Source organism: Fusarium solani (genome assembly GCF_023522795.1).
Source record: "Fusarium solani strain SB1 chromosome Unknown bctg00000013, whole genome shotgun sequence".
NCBI lineage: Eukaryota > Fungi > Ascomycota > Sordariomycetes > Hypocreales > Nectriaceae > Fusarium > Fusarium solani.
The window spans coordinates 2,083,023-2,099,423 of record NW_027072145.1 but is presented as its reverse complement, the minus strand read 5'-3'; the positions used below and the strand labels follow the sequence as shown (position 1 = coordinate 2,099,423).

Below are 16,401 nucleotides of genomic sequence, written 5' to 3'. Positions count from 1 at the left end.
TTCATTTATATTAGCGATCCATTATCGCACACTAAGCTATGCCCATAGATGAAGTACTCAGCGCATATAAACATGACAGATCATGGCATCATTCCGCCGTCATTAGGCTCAATGTGTTAGTGCTCTAACACTGGGGCAAGGTCCGGAGCGGAGGCTTATGACAGCTCATGGGATAGGGGGTCTCAGGGCGCGTGACTGATAAGGCTATATCATTCATCTACATACGCCGAAGGTGGATACTGGCGGGCGATGAAAGTATCGCTACTAACGGGAAACTTGATTGGTCTGAACCCCTCGTCGTGACCTGCTTGGAGCCTTAAGACCACTGATGGGATGAGCACACTTTTTTCAGGATTGTTTCTTGATGCAATAGTATTTCAGATCGTAAATTACCTCCAATTCGCTTCAAGATGGCTTCATCTCGGGTGGACGGTGATGAGATCAGCCTAGCGACCTCACAAGTCAATGTTAGGCACTCTGAAGAGATTCTGAACGACCCCGACGATACATCATCTCATAATTCTGAAGGGTACTCCAATTACGAGGATGGAGGAAGCAATTCCCGAAGGCCCGGTTCTGAGACCCCCATCTCAAAGGCACGCCCAGGATTTCACCGGACAGAAACCAGGCCCGTGATTGAGGACAACGACAGAAACGAGATTTTTCGGATTGCTACGGCGCTTTCCCGTCGCCATTCCGTCGCCACCGCCGGTGAAGGCCCGTCTCGCGTCCACACGCTCATTACTTATGATGAAGACTCCCCGGCTTTGGACCCGCAAAGCGATGAATTCAGCTTGGAGAAATGGCTCCAGAATTTCGTCAAGACCCTTCGCGAGCAGAACATCACAGCTAAGCAGACTGGCGTGGCGTTCAAGGATCTCAATGTTACGGGCACGGGAGCTGCTGTCCAGGTCCAAGAGACGGTTGCATCGGTGCTGCTCGCTCCTCTACGACTCGGCGAATTTTTCAGCTTCGGAAAGAAGGAGCACAAGCATATCTTGAGTAACTTTGATGGTCTCATTCGAAGTGGTGAGCTCTTGATTGTCCTGGGTAGACCTGGGTCGGGGTGCAGCACCCTTCTAAAGTCGCTTTGCGGTGAGCTCCACGGATTGACGGTGGACGCGAAATCTGCCATTCACTATGATGGAATTCCCCAGAAGCTCATGAAGGAGGAGTTCAAGGGTGAGGCCATTTTCAATCATGAGGTAATAAAATTGGCCTTTGTTTTTGAGCTACGCTAACATGCTCGCGTAGGTTGACCGACACTTCCCTCACCTCACAGTAGGTCAGACCCTGGAGTTTGCGGCCTCGGTTCGAACGCCATCTCGCCGAATCAATAATATGAGCCGGAAGGACTTTGTTCAGTATGTCGCCAAGGTTGTCATGGCTGCGTTCGGTCTCAGTCATACCTACAACACCAAGGTGGGAAATGACTTCATTCGCGGCGTCTCTGGTGGAGAGAGAAAGCGAGTGTCTCTCGCTGAGATGGTCCTCTCTGGTTCGCCTTTCGCTGCTTGGGATAATAGCACTCGTGGCCTTGATTCCGCTACTGCCCTCAAGTTCGTCTCTGCATTGAGAATGGCTGCCGACATGGGTGGGCGTGCCAGTGCTGTGGCAATCTACCAAGCCAGTCAAGCCATTTATGATCTCTTCGACAAGACCATCGTGCTCTATGAGGGCCGGCAGATCTACTTTGGCCCAGCAGAGCAAGCCAGGGACTTTTTCGAGAGACAGGGCTGGCATTGTCCCCCACGTCAAACCACTGGCGACTTTCTCACATCGGTCACCAACCCGATCGAGAGAAAGGCACGGCCTGGAATGGAAAACAAGGTCCCGCGAACTTCAGATGAGTTTGAGCAATATTGGCGTGAGTCGGCTGAGTGCCGCGCGTTGAAGCAGGATATCGAGGCATACGAGGTTGAGTACATGGTCGAACGCCAGGGAGAGAGTATCGCCCGGCTTCGAGAGGTCAAAAACAGGCAGCAGTCCAAACACGCTCGACCAAAATCCCCATATACTCTAAGCGTCCTGATTCAGGTCCAGCTCTGCACTAAGCGGGCCTATCAACGCATCTGGAATGACCTCTCGGCAACTGGAACACAATGTTTCGTGCTGCTCTTCATGGCTCTTATCATTGGATCTATCTTCTATGGAACGCCCGATGCCACTGCTGGATTCTATGCCAAAGGCTCTGTTTTGTTCCTGGCTATTCTTCTCAATGCGTTGACGGCCATTTCGGAAATCAGCAGTCTCTATAGTCAGCGACCAATCGTGGAGAAACATGCTTCCTTTGCTTTTTACCATCCTGCTTGTGAGGCTGCCGCTGGCATCGTGGCCGATATACCGATCAAATTTGCTACCGCGTCTGTCTTTAACATTGTGCTCTACTTCATGGCTGAATTGCGACGAGAGCCAGGCAATTTCTTTCTGTACTTCCTGGTTACTTATATGTCCATGTTTATCATGAGCGCCATCTTCCGCACGATGGCAGCCATCACGAAGACGGTATCTCAGGCCATGGCCTTGTCGGGGGTCATGGTTCTTGCCCTCGTTGTCTATGTTGGATTCACCATTTACCCTCCGGAAATGAAGGTTTGGTTCTCCTGGATTCGGTGGATCAACCCAATATATTATGCTTTCGAGATTCTTGTCGCCAATGAATTCCACGGTCGTCAATTTATCTGCTCCAGTATCATCCCGCCTTATACGCCTCTTATCGGAAACTCGTGGATTTGCGCTGTTACTGGCGCTGTCGCTGGTCAGGATTATGTGAGCGGAGATGCCTTCATTGCCGAACAATATGAGTACTACTACTCCAACGTCTGGAGGAACTTTGGTATTCTTTTGGCTTTTCTTGTCGGTTTCATGGCCATCTACTTTGTCGCCATCGAGCTCAATTCCTCAACAAGCAGCACTGCCGAGGCTCTTGTCTTCCGAAGGGGTGGTGTGCCGGCTCATTTGCGCATCGGTCAGAAGCAATCTCCCAAGGATGAAGAGACGCCAGTGGATTCAACCAGCAAGGGGAGCACCACTGGTGAAGGCGTCAAGGCAATCGAACCTCAGAAGGATATTTTTACCTGGCGCAATGTTGTATATGACATTGAGATCAAGAAAGAGCAAAGACAGCTTCTCGATCACGTCTCTGGTTGGGTCAAGCCAGGCACGTTAACTGCGCTGATGGGCGTCAGTGGTGCTGGAAAGACAACATTGTTGGATGTGCTCGCGCAACGTGTGAGCATGGGTGTCGTCACTGGCGATATGCTTGTGAATGGCAAGCCTTTTGATGCTAGCTTTCAGCGCAAGACGGGCTACGTGCAACAGCAAGGTACGTAAGATGAGCTGGGGTTATGACATTTTCTGACACCTTTTCAGACTTGCACCTCGAAACTGCCACTGTCCGCGAGAGTCTACAATTTAGCGCAATGCTAAGGCAACCGAAGTCCGTCAGCAAGAAAGAAAAGTACGAGTTCGTCGAAGAGGTAATCAAAATGCTCAACATGGAGGAGTACGCAGACGCCGTCGTCGGTGTTCCAGGCGAGGGTCTCAATGTCGAGCAGCGAAAACTCCTGACCATTGGAGTTGAACTAGCCGCAAAGCCAAAGCTGCTTCTTTTCCTCGATGAACCCACCAGTGGTCTTGATTCCCAGAGTTCTTGGGCCATCTGCTCGTTCCTGCGAAAGCTGGCCAACTCTGGACAGGCTGTGTTGTGTACCGTCCATCAGCCAAGTGCGATTCTCTTTCAGGAATTCGATCGTCTACTCTTCCTGGCCAAAGGCGGCAAGACTGTATACTTTGGAAATATCGGAGTCAACTCGCACACCATGTTAGACTATTTCGAGTCGAAGGGAGCCCGAAAGTGCGGCGAGGAAGAAAACCCGGCCGAGTATCTTCTGGAAATTGGCAATAGCGGATCCAACAGCGAGGGCAAAGACTGGCACACCGTCTGGAAGGAAAGTGAAGAACGGGCGGCCGTCGAAACCGAGATTGATAGAATCCATGCCGAGAAACAGACTGAAAAGGTGGCAGGAGAAGACGACCCTACCTCCCAGGCCGAGTTCGCGATGCCGTTTGGGTATCAACTTCAAGAAGTTACTTATCGAGTTTTCCAGCAGTATTGGAGGATGCCCAGTTACATCTTTGCCAAATTCCTTCTAGGTATCGCGGCTGGTTTGTTCATTGGATTCTCGTTCTTTGACGCCAATGACACACAGGCCGGAGTGCAGGAGGTCATCTTCGCTGTATTCCTTCTAACGACAATCTTCTCAACTCTCGTACAGCAGGTAAGTGTTAACAAACAAAACTGGTGGTGCTCAAAAGATGTCCTAATATGATTTATAGATTCAACCGCTTTTCATCACGCAACGATCGCTGTACGAAGTCCGAGAACGCCCAAGCAAGGCGTACTCGTGGAAGGCATTCATCATTGCCAATATCATCGTGGAAATTCCCTATCAGATCATTACCGCAGTCCTCATTTACGCCTGCTTCTACTACCCAGTTATGGGCATCCAAAGCTCTGCCCGGCAGGGACTGATCCTTCTCTTTGTCATCCAGCTTTTTATCTACGCCAGTTCCTTTGCGCATATGACTATTGCCGCTATGCCGGATGCGCAGACGGCAGCCAGTATCGTTATACTGCTTTCTCTGATGAGCACTATTTTCAGTGGTGTACTCCAGACTCCAACTGCTCTTCCAGGATTCTGGATTTTTATGTACCGCGTTTCACCCTTCACGTACTGGATCGGTGGCATCGTATCGACGGCGCTTCATGGTCGACAGATCACCTGTTCGGAGAAAGAGACGTCAGAATTTAACCCACCCAGCGGTTCAAATTGCGGTGAATATCTCGAACCATTCCTCCAAGAAGCCCCCGGAACGCTGCAGAACCCTAACGCGAGGGAACAATGCCGGTATTGCTCAGTTAGCACCGCCGACCAATACCTTGCAGCCTCCCAGATCTACTGGAGTGATCGATGGCGCAACTACGGGATCTTCTGGGCTTACATCGGCTTCAATATTATCGTGGCGATTGTCTTGTACTACTTTTTCCGGGTGAAGAAGTTGGGCAGACGGTAATGTGGAGGGGTGTGGATCCGAGTACTAAATGGTAATAAATCACCGAAAGCCGAATGTATTTGCAGTGAGAAGGGAGTAATTGGATATAGCGAATATAATAGTAGTTACTGTGCAGTTACAGACACTTATCAAAATAAGTCTCATTAAAGCTACAGACGAAGCGGGCAATCTGACTCTTATTGGGTATCGCCGGGAAGGATGAGAGGAAATATCTCGACTGGTTGACCCTAGCGAGATTCCAAAACATCACGGGTTCCTCTGGGTCAAGGGAAAGCCAGGGACAGGAAAATCGACACTAATGAAATTTGCCCTGGCTCAAGCTCGAAGGACGATGAAGGACAGCGTCATCCTCTCATTCTTTTCAATGCACGTGGCGAGAAGCTGGAGAAATCCACATTGGCATGTATCGGTCCCTCCTCTTCCAGCTCCTAGAAGGCGTTCCCGGCCCTGAGGGCATATTCGACTCACTTCGCCTGACTATGTGGCCGCGAGATGGCCGGATGGAGTGGACTGTCGAATTAGTCAAGGATCTCTTTGGGCAAGCCATACAACTTCTTGGCCGGTCATATGTCGTTTACTTCATCGATGCGCTGGATGAGTGCGACGAAGACCAGATTCGAGACATGGTGTCATTTTTCGAGCATATTGGCGAGCTGGCCATGGCCTCCAATATCCGGTTTCAAGTCTGCTTCTCAGCTGACACTATCCTCACATTGCCATCGGTCACGGAAGAGAGATGGTCTTGGAGGGCCAGGAAGGCCACGATCAAGTCATTGCCGAACTATGTCGACAGCGAGCTCAAGATCGGACGCAGAAAAAGTCACGGCGGAGATCTGAGCTGAACTGCAGGCCAAGGCGTTAGGTGTCTTCATGTGGGTTGTCCTAGTTGTAGACATCCTTATTAAGGAACATGACCGCGGACGCCTACACGCTTTACGCAAACGACTTCGAGAAATTCCGGCTGGCTTGCATGATCTGTTCCGGGATATACTTACTCGAGATGCTCGGGACAGAGACGAGTTGGTCCTATGCATTCAATGGGTCCTTTTTGCAGAAAGGCCCTTGAGGCCAGAAGGACTGTACTTTGCAGTTCTCGCCGGGACAGACCCCGAATCATTGGGGCCCTGGGATCAGGAGCTCACTACCCTTGTCACCATTCAGAGGTTCATACTAGATTCCTCCAAAGGACTAGCTGAAACCACTAAGTCGACGTCTCCAGTTGTCCAGTTCATCCACAAGTCGATGCGGGATTTCCTTCTCAAGGACAACGGCCTTCGGGAGATCTGGCCGAAGATAAGGGACTGGTTTCAAGGGCAAAGTCATCAACAACTGAAAGAATGGTGCCTAAGGTACATTTGTGCCGATATTGCTGGATCTCTAAGTCTCCCTGAATCACTTCTTCAGGTCTTCCCCCCTAGAAGCGACCAAGGAGCGATATGAAAACCCGTTCTTTGCAGCACTTGTCAACGGAAGTAACGATCTAGTCCCGGCGCTTGCGGAACTTGACTTACAAAAAAGCATGGTCCCGTCAACCCCATTCCGGAGACTTTGTCAGAGCTTCTTGCAGAACCCAAACCAAATCCCAAATCTTGGGCGCGATTCCTGGTCTACTAAAAAGCTACTCTTAAAATCTGTACAAAAGGGTGAAACGGACATTGTTCGATTATTACTTGCTACGGGCAAAGCGGATCCAAACAGCCGTGATGATAGAGGGAGATGCCGCTGCATGGTGCGGCCGATACCGGCTGCTTGGGCGTGATAAAGCTGCTCATCGAGGCGGGCGCCGACAAGAATGCTAAGGGACGTGATAGGCGGACGCCGCTACACTGTGCCACCGAAAGAGGCCACTTGGACGTCGCGAGACTACTCGAATAAGACCTTAACCACCTCCCCGCCCACCCTCGCTTTTATACCTAGACCTAGTTTTTCTCGGAAGTGGGCTGATGTTTTCTTCAATCTGTGTGTTGACTCGCTCGATCTTTAAGAAATGTTGCCGGGCACGGTATCGCTGAACCCGGAGATTAGCTAGGTCTTGTCGCGATATTGAGGGGTCCTTTCAAGGACGGCCAGGTCTTAAGGCTAGGGGTCGTTCTCTAGGCGTGCGGGTGGTTCCTGTGGCTGATACGCGAGAACTCGTGCCGTTAGTAGCAGGCAACTCGGTGACCGATTCCCCCAAGTGTTCAGTGTCCTACCTTCGGCGGCTGAAGCGCATCCTGGTATTAGTGGTGGCACGAGGTTAGATGCTGAGAGTTAGTCAGGGCTGCCGTTACTGTAGTCTTAACCATTCTGTTAACCCCTTGTTTGATTCACTCTCACGCTATCTTGCTTCCGTTTGAAGTCGGCCTGTTGCGAGCGCAAACTTCACCGTCTCTCTGACAGCACTGATATTCGGTGTCCAGTTATCGGGGTTCTGCGCTGCTTTGCCTCCCAGGTGAAATAACAGGCTTCCTCTACCATCAACGCTGTGTTGGAGAATACTTGACACATAGGACGAAGCATCATCTAGTCAACCATTGCAGAAAAGAACACCCTCCTCGAAAAGTCACCTTTCATCAAGCCACAGTAGCGCCATGATTACCAGGGAAAGGTACGTCTTATCGAGACAAAGGTGAACATAATAAACCTCTATTACCTAATCCAGCCTATAATGTCTAGTCTATAACTTTCAATCGCTAACAATCTATTCAGTGGTATTAGCCAAGATCCAAGTTTATTATTTACTCCGCCTTCTTAGAAGTCTTAGTGCAGAGCTTCATCGGCACATAAACAAAAGTATACAAACTAACGGCAAAGATAACCATAAGGCCGGCATCACGCCAACCATAAGAATACTCCTTTAAGTTCAGGGTGCATAGGTAATCCTCGCCCTTAGTATAAGAGCAGACCTTACACCTAGACGTCGCGTCAGGGTTAACGAGGTTGCTAATTATGCCTATGCCCTACTTAAGGTAGTCTAATAGATAGTCGCTATAAGTCGTTCTATTAGGCGGATCAAAGCGCGCAAACTCCTTATTATTATAGTTAATATCGGTGCCTTAGATATCAAAGACTAATATACTCCCCATAAGGTAATTAAAAGGGTTCGCCTAGTAGATCTAATACCGCTAAAACTCCTAGATTTATTAGTATAGCACTAATATACCACAAAAAGATATAAGAATACTAATAAGGAGAGGGTTAACTAGAGATATAAAGACCTCATTAGGGGCATAAGCGGCGATAAACTAGCTAATACTTATATAGATAAACTTATATATAAGTATAATAAAAAAAGTTCCTTTAGCGCGCTTAGCGTTATTCGGGAAGCTAATAGTATAATACTAGTAGATAAAGTAGAATATAGCATAGAGTATTAAGTAGGGAATTTCTAAGATAATAAGGCCTATTATAAAAGTAACTTATAAGTATATCTTTAATTTTTTTCTCTCGCGTCTTAAAGATATCGCAGCAATAAATAAATAGAGGCTAGAGCTATATTATAATACTAGGTATAATAAAGATAAAGTTAAAAATTATAAATAGCTTAAGCTAAAGCTCTCTAATTAATCCGCTAATATTCTAGAATATAAATCTATTAAATAAAGCTAATAAGATATATAAAATAATCTTATTATTAATATAGTTAGTATTATAGTATAAAGATAGATTTATGCGCTATGTTATAAGCCTAATCTGCTCTTATATGCTCGTCGCAAACTCGTGGCTATTATTAAAAGTACTAGGAGGCTTAGCCATAGCGTTAGAGATAATTTAATCGAGTTCCTTTATGATAGCATTATATTTAGGAGATATAAGCTAGACCTAGTTCTAATCCTTGCCCTAAGATAGATACCTAGAGATAATATCAATTATATATTTAATAAGGTTTACCTCATGGGGCAAGGGGCACTATAGCGACTAAAGTATTCCTTAATTGTCTTAGCTTATTTACTAATATCTCTAAAGTAAATAATCTTATTACCCTTAGCTAGTAAAAGTAATATATTAAACTAGGCAAGGAGCTAGGCTAAAGGTTAATAAATAGTAATAAGAATAGCCTAATTAATGCTAGCGAGCTTGTATAAGAATCTAACTATATTATAAGCTAACTAGCTATCTAGACCTAAAGTAGGCTTATCTAAGAAGATAAGAATACTAGGCTTAGATACTAGTTTAATACTAATTATAATATGCTTATACTGCTCGATATTTAGGCCAGCGCTAACTTTTTTAATAAAAGTATCTATAAGGTTATAAAGCTCTAAGAGGTTAATAATAATATCTCTATAAGATAGTAGGCCTTAATGGCTGGATTAGGGTGAAATCGTAGATAGAAGGTAGGTCTTTATTATATATAAGACTTTAACTTACTAAGTCCTCTAAGAGCCCTCGGCTATAAGATACTATACTAGGGTAGAGTTATATGACCTTATACCTAAGGTTTAGCTAATTAGCTAGCCTTAACCTATTCGGGAACTATACTCTTATAATTACCTCCCCTCTAAAGATCTTAGTCCCTAAGATCCTTTTAACTAAATTTAAATTCTAAATAGCTTCTTTTATTACCTTTATGCCTAGCTAAGTTATATATATTATATTAATAATATATTATTTATTATTATTTATTTTTTTTTATAATATCTTTATATTATATTATAAATAATTAGGTTTTTTTTATTAATTATTAATAATAATAGATAATTTTAAGTAATAATAGCGCTAATAGCTCTTTTTTATTTTAACTTATTAGTGCTTATAAAAAGATAAATATTATAATTATATTTATTATTTTTATTTACCTTTTTTTATTTTTATAATATTTTCTTCTCTTATAATTAATAATCTTTACTTATATTACTATTAATTACTCTTTAGTAAATTAATTATATTTACCTTACTCTCTTATATATATATCTTTATATAATATAACTTTAATCTTAATATTAATTTTAGAGACTTAAAACCTAATTATAAGCCTTACCTCTAATATATCACTAAGCTTTATTAAGATACTTATACCTTATATATATATTTTAAGGATTAAGCCTATAACCACTTAAAGTATATAATATATAAGTTTATTTATTATAAGTATAGTAATATAAGTATTTTTATTTATATTATTAATAAGTGCCTTATTAATAATTATTTAAATTCTTAATAAACTCCTTAGAGCTACTTAGTAATATTAAAATATTATTATAGCTTTTTATACCTATAATCTTTTTATTAACTTAGCTCTAATAAATACTTTTATTCTTATTAGTATTTAATATATTACTAAGGCCTTTAATATTTATAGTTTAATATAAAAAGGTATTATTAATTACTTAAGAGCTCTTTATAAGGCTATTAATTCCTTAAAGATTACTAAGTATATACTATAAGAATTAGCTATAACTTAAGAGCTTATTACTCTTAATATTTTTATATAGGTTTATCTCTATTTATTCTTTATTATTTTACTTTTTTTAATTTATAATAAGATAATTAATAATTTAATTCTCTTAATTTATAGCGCTATATTATTATTACCTAGCTTTTATATTCCTAGGATAATACTTAATTTAATATATTTATTTATATATTAATTTATTTTATCTCTACTAAGAATATTATTATAAATAATAAAAAGACTTTAATTTATTTTTATATTAATTTTATTTCCTTTTTTACTATAAAGCTTTTTAATAATAAATATAAGTAATCTCTTTTATATATTATTTATTATATTAATATTCTTTTAATTCCTCGCAGAGCCTAAGATAAAAATAAGGGCTTAGATCTTAATAATAATAATAGTATTAACTTACTAATTATTATTATCCTTACTTGCCCTTATAAGAGATATTATATAGCTATAAATAATACTTAGCTAAGGGCTTAGCTTATTACTATTATTAATACTTCTTAAAATCTTTTTACCCCTTAAGTTTATATCTTAATTATTCTTTATTTATTATTTTTTATATTTATTTCTTAGCTAATTTATTTACTTTTACTTAGTAAGAGGTCTCTCTTTTTATTTATAGCTTTATTATTTATTATTTTTATATAAGTAACTTAGTTTAAATATTTTATTTTATTTTTATTCTTACTTTCTTTATATATTCTCCTAGGTATTATTTTACTTTTTATAGTATTTCTTTATTATTTTATAATATTTCTTAATTATTATTTATATATTTATAAGATAATAATTTAATTCTTAGGTATTATATTTTATAGGCTATTTTTTTTATTTTATAAGGTAATATATCTCCTTATTAATAGCTTTATATAATATTACTTTTTTTACCTCTTATTTATTAAGCTTATCCTTAAGCTTTAATAAGTCTTAAGACTTTATAAGCTTTTTTTTATTAATTATTTTATAGTTTTAATAATAATATATAAAAGATATTATATATATATTAATAGGCTTTAAGAAGTTTAATATTATAGGCTTATTTATTATATCTCTTAGTAATCTTAACTTTAATAAATCTAAGTACTAGCTTTAGGTATTTAAATCTCTAATTTCTTATTAATATATTAATAACTTATTCCTCTTAGTATTCTTAAAAAGTATATCTTATATTATAATACTTAGCTTATAACTTTAAAGCCTTTTATTAATATTTTTATATCTTTTACTTAATTTATCTTAAGATCTCTAAGTATTTTATAATACCTTAGATATTAGTCTTAATCTTAGTAAATATATACTTAATACTTCTTAGGTAATAGCTAAAAAGTATTTATATAGATAATACTTTAATAATTAAGTATTTATTATTATTATAAGTAAATATAATATCTAGTAATTAGCTCGCTTAGCGCTTAGGCTTATTTCTTAAGTATGCCTTAAGATATTTTTCTAGAGTTTAATATATTTTCTTTATTTAGCTATTAATCTAGGGATAATATATAATAAATAATTAATAATAAATCTATCTTTTTTTTATAAGGTTTACTTAGAACTTACTTATAATAAGTTTATTATAATTATTCATAATACCTTTTAATATATTAAAATAAGTTTTTATATATTTATATAATAAAGCTATAAGCTTTATAGCTCTAAGTTATTTTATAATTAATATAAATATTATATATTTAATTATCTTATATATAATTATTAGGATTATATTATAATACTTATTATTACTTCTTATGCTATTTAATAATCTTATAATAAAGTCTAAGTTAATCTCTTAAAATAAATATAATAATAATAGTAATAACTATAATTAACTATATAGCTTATACCTTAGTATTTAAATGCCTTAATAAGTTAAGTAGCTTTTTATATACTTATAGAGATTATCTATAATACCTAGCTAATAAAACTTCTTTTTAATTAGGTCTAAGGTCTTCTAAGACCTTATATATCTTACTCTTAGGTTATTATAATATCTTTATAGGATTTCTTTATATAAGGTGCCTTATTTAAGGATTACTAATTATTCTTTAAATTATAATAACTATAGGTTATTAATTTAATAGCCTTTATAGTTTTTAACTACTTTATATACCTTCTCTATTAGCTCTTAATATTATTAATCTTAGCTTTATAGTTCTTTAATTAATATCTTAAGTCTCTATAAAGATAAAGAGAGAAATACTATTTTATCCTTTATAAGAAGTCTTATAACTAGATATAGGATATATTACTCTAAAATAATAACCCTAGCTATAAATAAGTCCCTAAGGGCTCTATAAGAGCCCTCTCCCTTTTAAGCTATCTATAGAGTATCTATTCTAGTCTCCCTTGCCCTTTAGCGCTAAGTTATAATTATAGATATTAAGTAGTAGGTAATACTCTTAGGCGTATACTTATTAAAAAGGAGGGGTCCTCTTATTATAACTTATATAGCATAGATATATATCTTAGCTATTAATATCTTACTTTTAAGTTTAATAATCTCTTTTTAAATACTTAATATAAGCTTATATATAAAAATAAGCTTCTTAGCTAAGGTTAGAAATATATCTTTATAAGATATTTCCCTCTTTATATAATTAGGTCTTCTTAAGAGGCTATTTATTAGATTCTTTATACTTAGCTAATATTAGATATTAAAGTTAAAAGTAAATAGCTTATATACCTATTTAGCTAGTCTTTCTTTAAGCTCTTTTAGCGAGGTATTTATAATACCTATAAGAGCTTAGTAATCTATAAGGATAAGAAATTTCTTTAATAGCCCCTAAAAGTAATAACTCTAATATTTTAGATTATTAATAATAATAAGGAGCTTTTATTAACTTATTGCCTAATATTACTTAATATCTTAGAGTTTCTTTAATTAATAGGCAATAAGTCTTTATTATAAGTCTATAAGCTAGGTTAAGATATTAGATATAGCCTTAATTAATATATCTATTTCTATTCTTATTAGTCTAAATAGATCTTAGTGCTAGAGAATAATTATAAAGTAAAATATAAGCTTTAAGTCCTAAAAAGTCTTATTAATTTTCTTTTTTTACCTAAAGTTATTTATTTTTATTTTATTTTAATTACCCTTAAGTATTCCTATTAGTAGCCTTATAATTACTAAGTAATAAGCTATAAACTTTTTATAAAAGTTATAAAATCCTAAGAAGACTTATATATCTCTAAAGGAGGTAAGTATAAGCTATTCTTTAATAGACTTAACCCTTAAGGGCTTTATTTATATACCTTTTTATATAATAATATATCTTAGGAATTCTATGCTTTATTAATAAAAGTTATACTTAGATAGCTTCTTATAGAGCTATGCCTTAATAAGCCTATAGAGTACTTTTTATAAATATTTTATATATTTCTCTTAAGTCTAAAAGTAAACTAAGATATTATTTATATATAAAATATAATATATATCTAAGAGATTAATAAAAGACTTATATATATATACTTAGAATATAGCTAGTATATTAATTAGCCTAAAAGGCATAATTATATATTTAAAGTAATTATATCTAATATAAAAAGCTATCTTCTAGTAGTTAACCTTAATAATCTTAATCTAATAGTATATATCTTAGATATTAATCTTTAAGATTTATTTAGCGCTACTTAACTTATTTAATAAGTTATTAATTAGAGGGAGTAAGTAATAGTTTTTAATAATAACCTTATTTAGGCCCTTATAGTCTATATAAAGTCTTAAGCCTTTATCTTTCTTTAAAATAAAGAGAATTAATACCTTAGCTTAGCTTATAAAATATTATATCTTATTATTAATTATATTCTTAGTAATATATTTTTATAGAGCTTAGTATTATGCCTTATTTATAAGATATAATAGATTATATAGTAGTTTTTTACTTTCTATTAAGTTAATCTTATAGATTACCTCTAGGAGGATTAATATTACTTTTATTATTTATTTATTAAAGAATCCTTTAAGTTCTTAAAGTTTAATAAAAAGCTCCCTTAGAGTTTTTTATACCTTATTTTCTTTTAAGCTTATATCTTATTAGGCTACCTCTTATAAAGTTAAGAAAGCTATAATATATAATATATATACTTTCTCTTTATTCTTAATAAGCTCTTAAGCAAAGGAATTAAGGTTTATTATAGCTACTATAGCATAGTATTACTTATTAGCTTTATAGTTTATAATAATACTTTCTTATCTTATTAAGTAATTAGCTATAATAATATTATAATTCTTATATCTTAATTTTAATCCTATAAGTACTTATTAAACCTTTTAAGGCCTTTTATAAGAATTAATAAAAAAAAAGTAAGCTAATAGGTATTTCCTTTATAACTTTAATTACCTCTAAAAGACTTAAAACTAAGGGCAATATAATCTATAGCGGGCTTAAGTCTTAGTTTCTTTATAAGCTTTATATTAATTATATTAATCTCTATACTTATATCTATAAGGACTAAGATCTCTTTTTTAATAAGCCCTCTAAGGACTAATATAAATACTAAGACTACTTCGCCTATTAGTATTTATTAATATTACTATAAGGTTAAAGGTTTAGGTTTAATTTCTATCTTAATTAATTTTCTAAGTTATTTAGCTTTTTAGCCTTAATTTAATTAATCTTTACTAATTATTCTCCTTTTAGGCCTAATAATATTTAATTTATAAGGTTTATTTTATTAATATAAGTTTTAATATAATATACCTAAGATTTATGCCCTTACTTTTTATACCTCTAATATTTTATTATAAGTTTTTATTATTATTATAGCTAATAAGATATTAATATAAAGGAGTTTAACCTACCTATACTTAAGTATTTTTATTTTCTAGGGTTCTAAGAGGGATATCTTAAGGAGGAATTATTTTTATTACTTTCTTTAAAGCTTTCTTTATAAGGTAAGTAATACCTCTTATATAATAACTTAAAGCCCTCTTAGAGGTATTTTTATTTAGAGCTAATATTCTAGGTTATAAAAAATAGCTAAAGTCTCTTTACCTCTTAGGTAATATTTCTTATTTTATTTAAAAGAAATCTCTATTTCTTAAGTTTTTTCTTAATTTAGTTTTATAAATAATAAAAGAAATAATAAGTAATTACTTTATTTTCTTTTTATTTTTTATTTAATATATTATAAAATACTCTTTAATATATAAAGTATTATATTAAGGTCTCTTTTATAGCTTATTTAATAGTTATAAATTAATTCTTAGTTTATCTCTCTTAGAGTTTTAAATTAATATATTATTTAAATATAAATACTTTAAACTCTTTTTAAGATAATTCCTTACTTAATAAGCTAATAATATAATTTCTTTAATAAGTTTATAATAAATAATATAATTTTATTAAATATTATTTAATTTATTATATTAATATTATGCCTATATATAGCTAATTACTAGACTTAATAGCTTATAGCTAATTATAAGTCTTTACTATAAAGGTAGCCTTATTAAGGGTTTTATAGTTATATTATAATAACTATTTATAATCTCTCTTAGGACCTTTAGCTAATTAAGCTATAAGCTAAGTAAAAATATATATATTATTAATAAGTATTTTTAAAGTAATTACTTATATTTTTTACTTTTCTTATCTCTTATATCTTTATTCTTATTTATAACTTTATTTAGATTATTTTAATAAGCTAAAGCTAATAAATAACCTTAAAGAGCTTTTTTACCTATAGCGCATTAAACTACCTCTCTTATAATATATAATTAATAAGGCTAGCCCTCTAAGTTAAGGTTATTATTTCTTATTAAGGAGATAAGTAATCCCTTTTAATAGCATTAATAAGCTCTTAGCCTTAACCTAGGGATTAATATAATATAATTCTTATTATCTCTTATTCTCTTAGATTAGCTTATTAATACTTCTTGCTATAGTTTAATATTATAATATCTTAGGGTTAAGGGTAATATTCCCCCCTATATT

The 16,401-nt window shown here is 35.3% G+C and overlaps 2 protein-coding genes across 2 annotated transcripts; both read left to right on the top strand.

The window, feature by feature from the left end:
* Positions 1-410: 410 nt before the first annotated feature.
* MRS44_017491 (uncharacterized protein) lies at positions 411-5,076 on the top strand (the record flags this gene model as incomplete). Its single annotated transcript, XM_065617847.1, has 4 exons — positions 411-1,205; positions 1,255-3,325; positions 3,373-4,280; positions 4,339-5,076. The coding sequence occupies 4 exons, from the start codon at positions 411-413 to the stop codon at positions 5,074-5,076; spliced, it is 4,512 nt and encodes a 1,503-aa protein (XP_065473919.1).
* Positions 5,077-5,477: 401 nt separating this feature from the next.
* On the top strand, positions 5,478-5,918 carry MRS44_017490 (uncharacterized protein; the record flags this gene model as incomplete). Its single annotated transcript, XM_065617846.1, has 1 exon — positions 5,478-5,918. The coding sequence occupies one exon, from the start codon at positions 5,478-5,480 to the stop codon at positions 5,916-5,918; it is 441 nt and encodes a 146-aa protein (XP_065473918.1).
* Between the last annotated feature and the right edge of the window lie 10,483 nt (positions 5,919-16,401).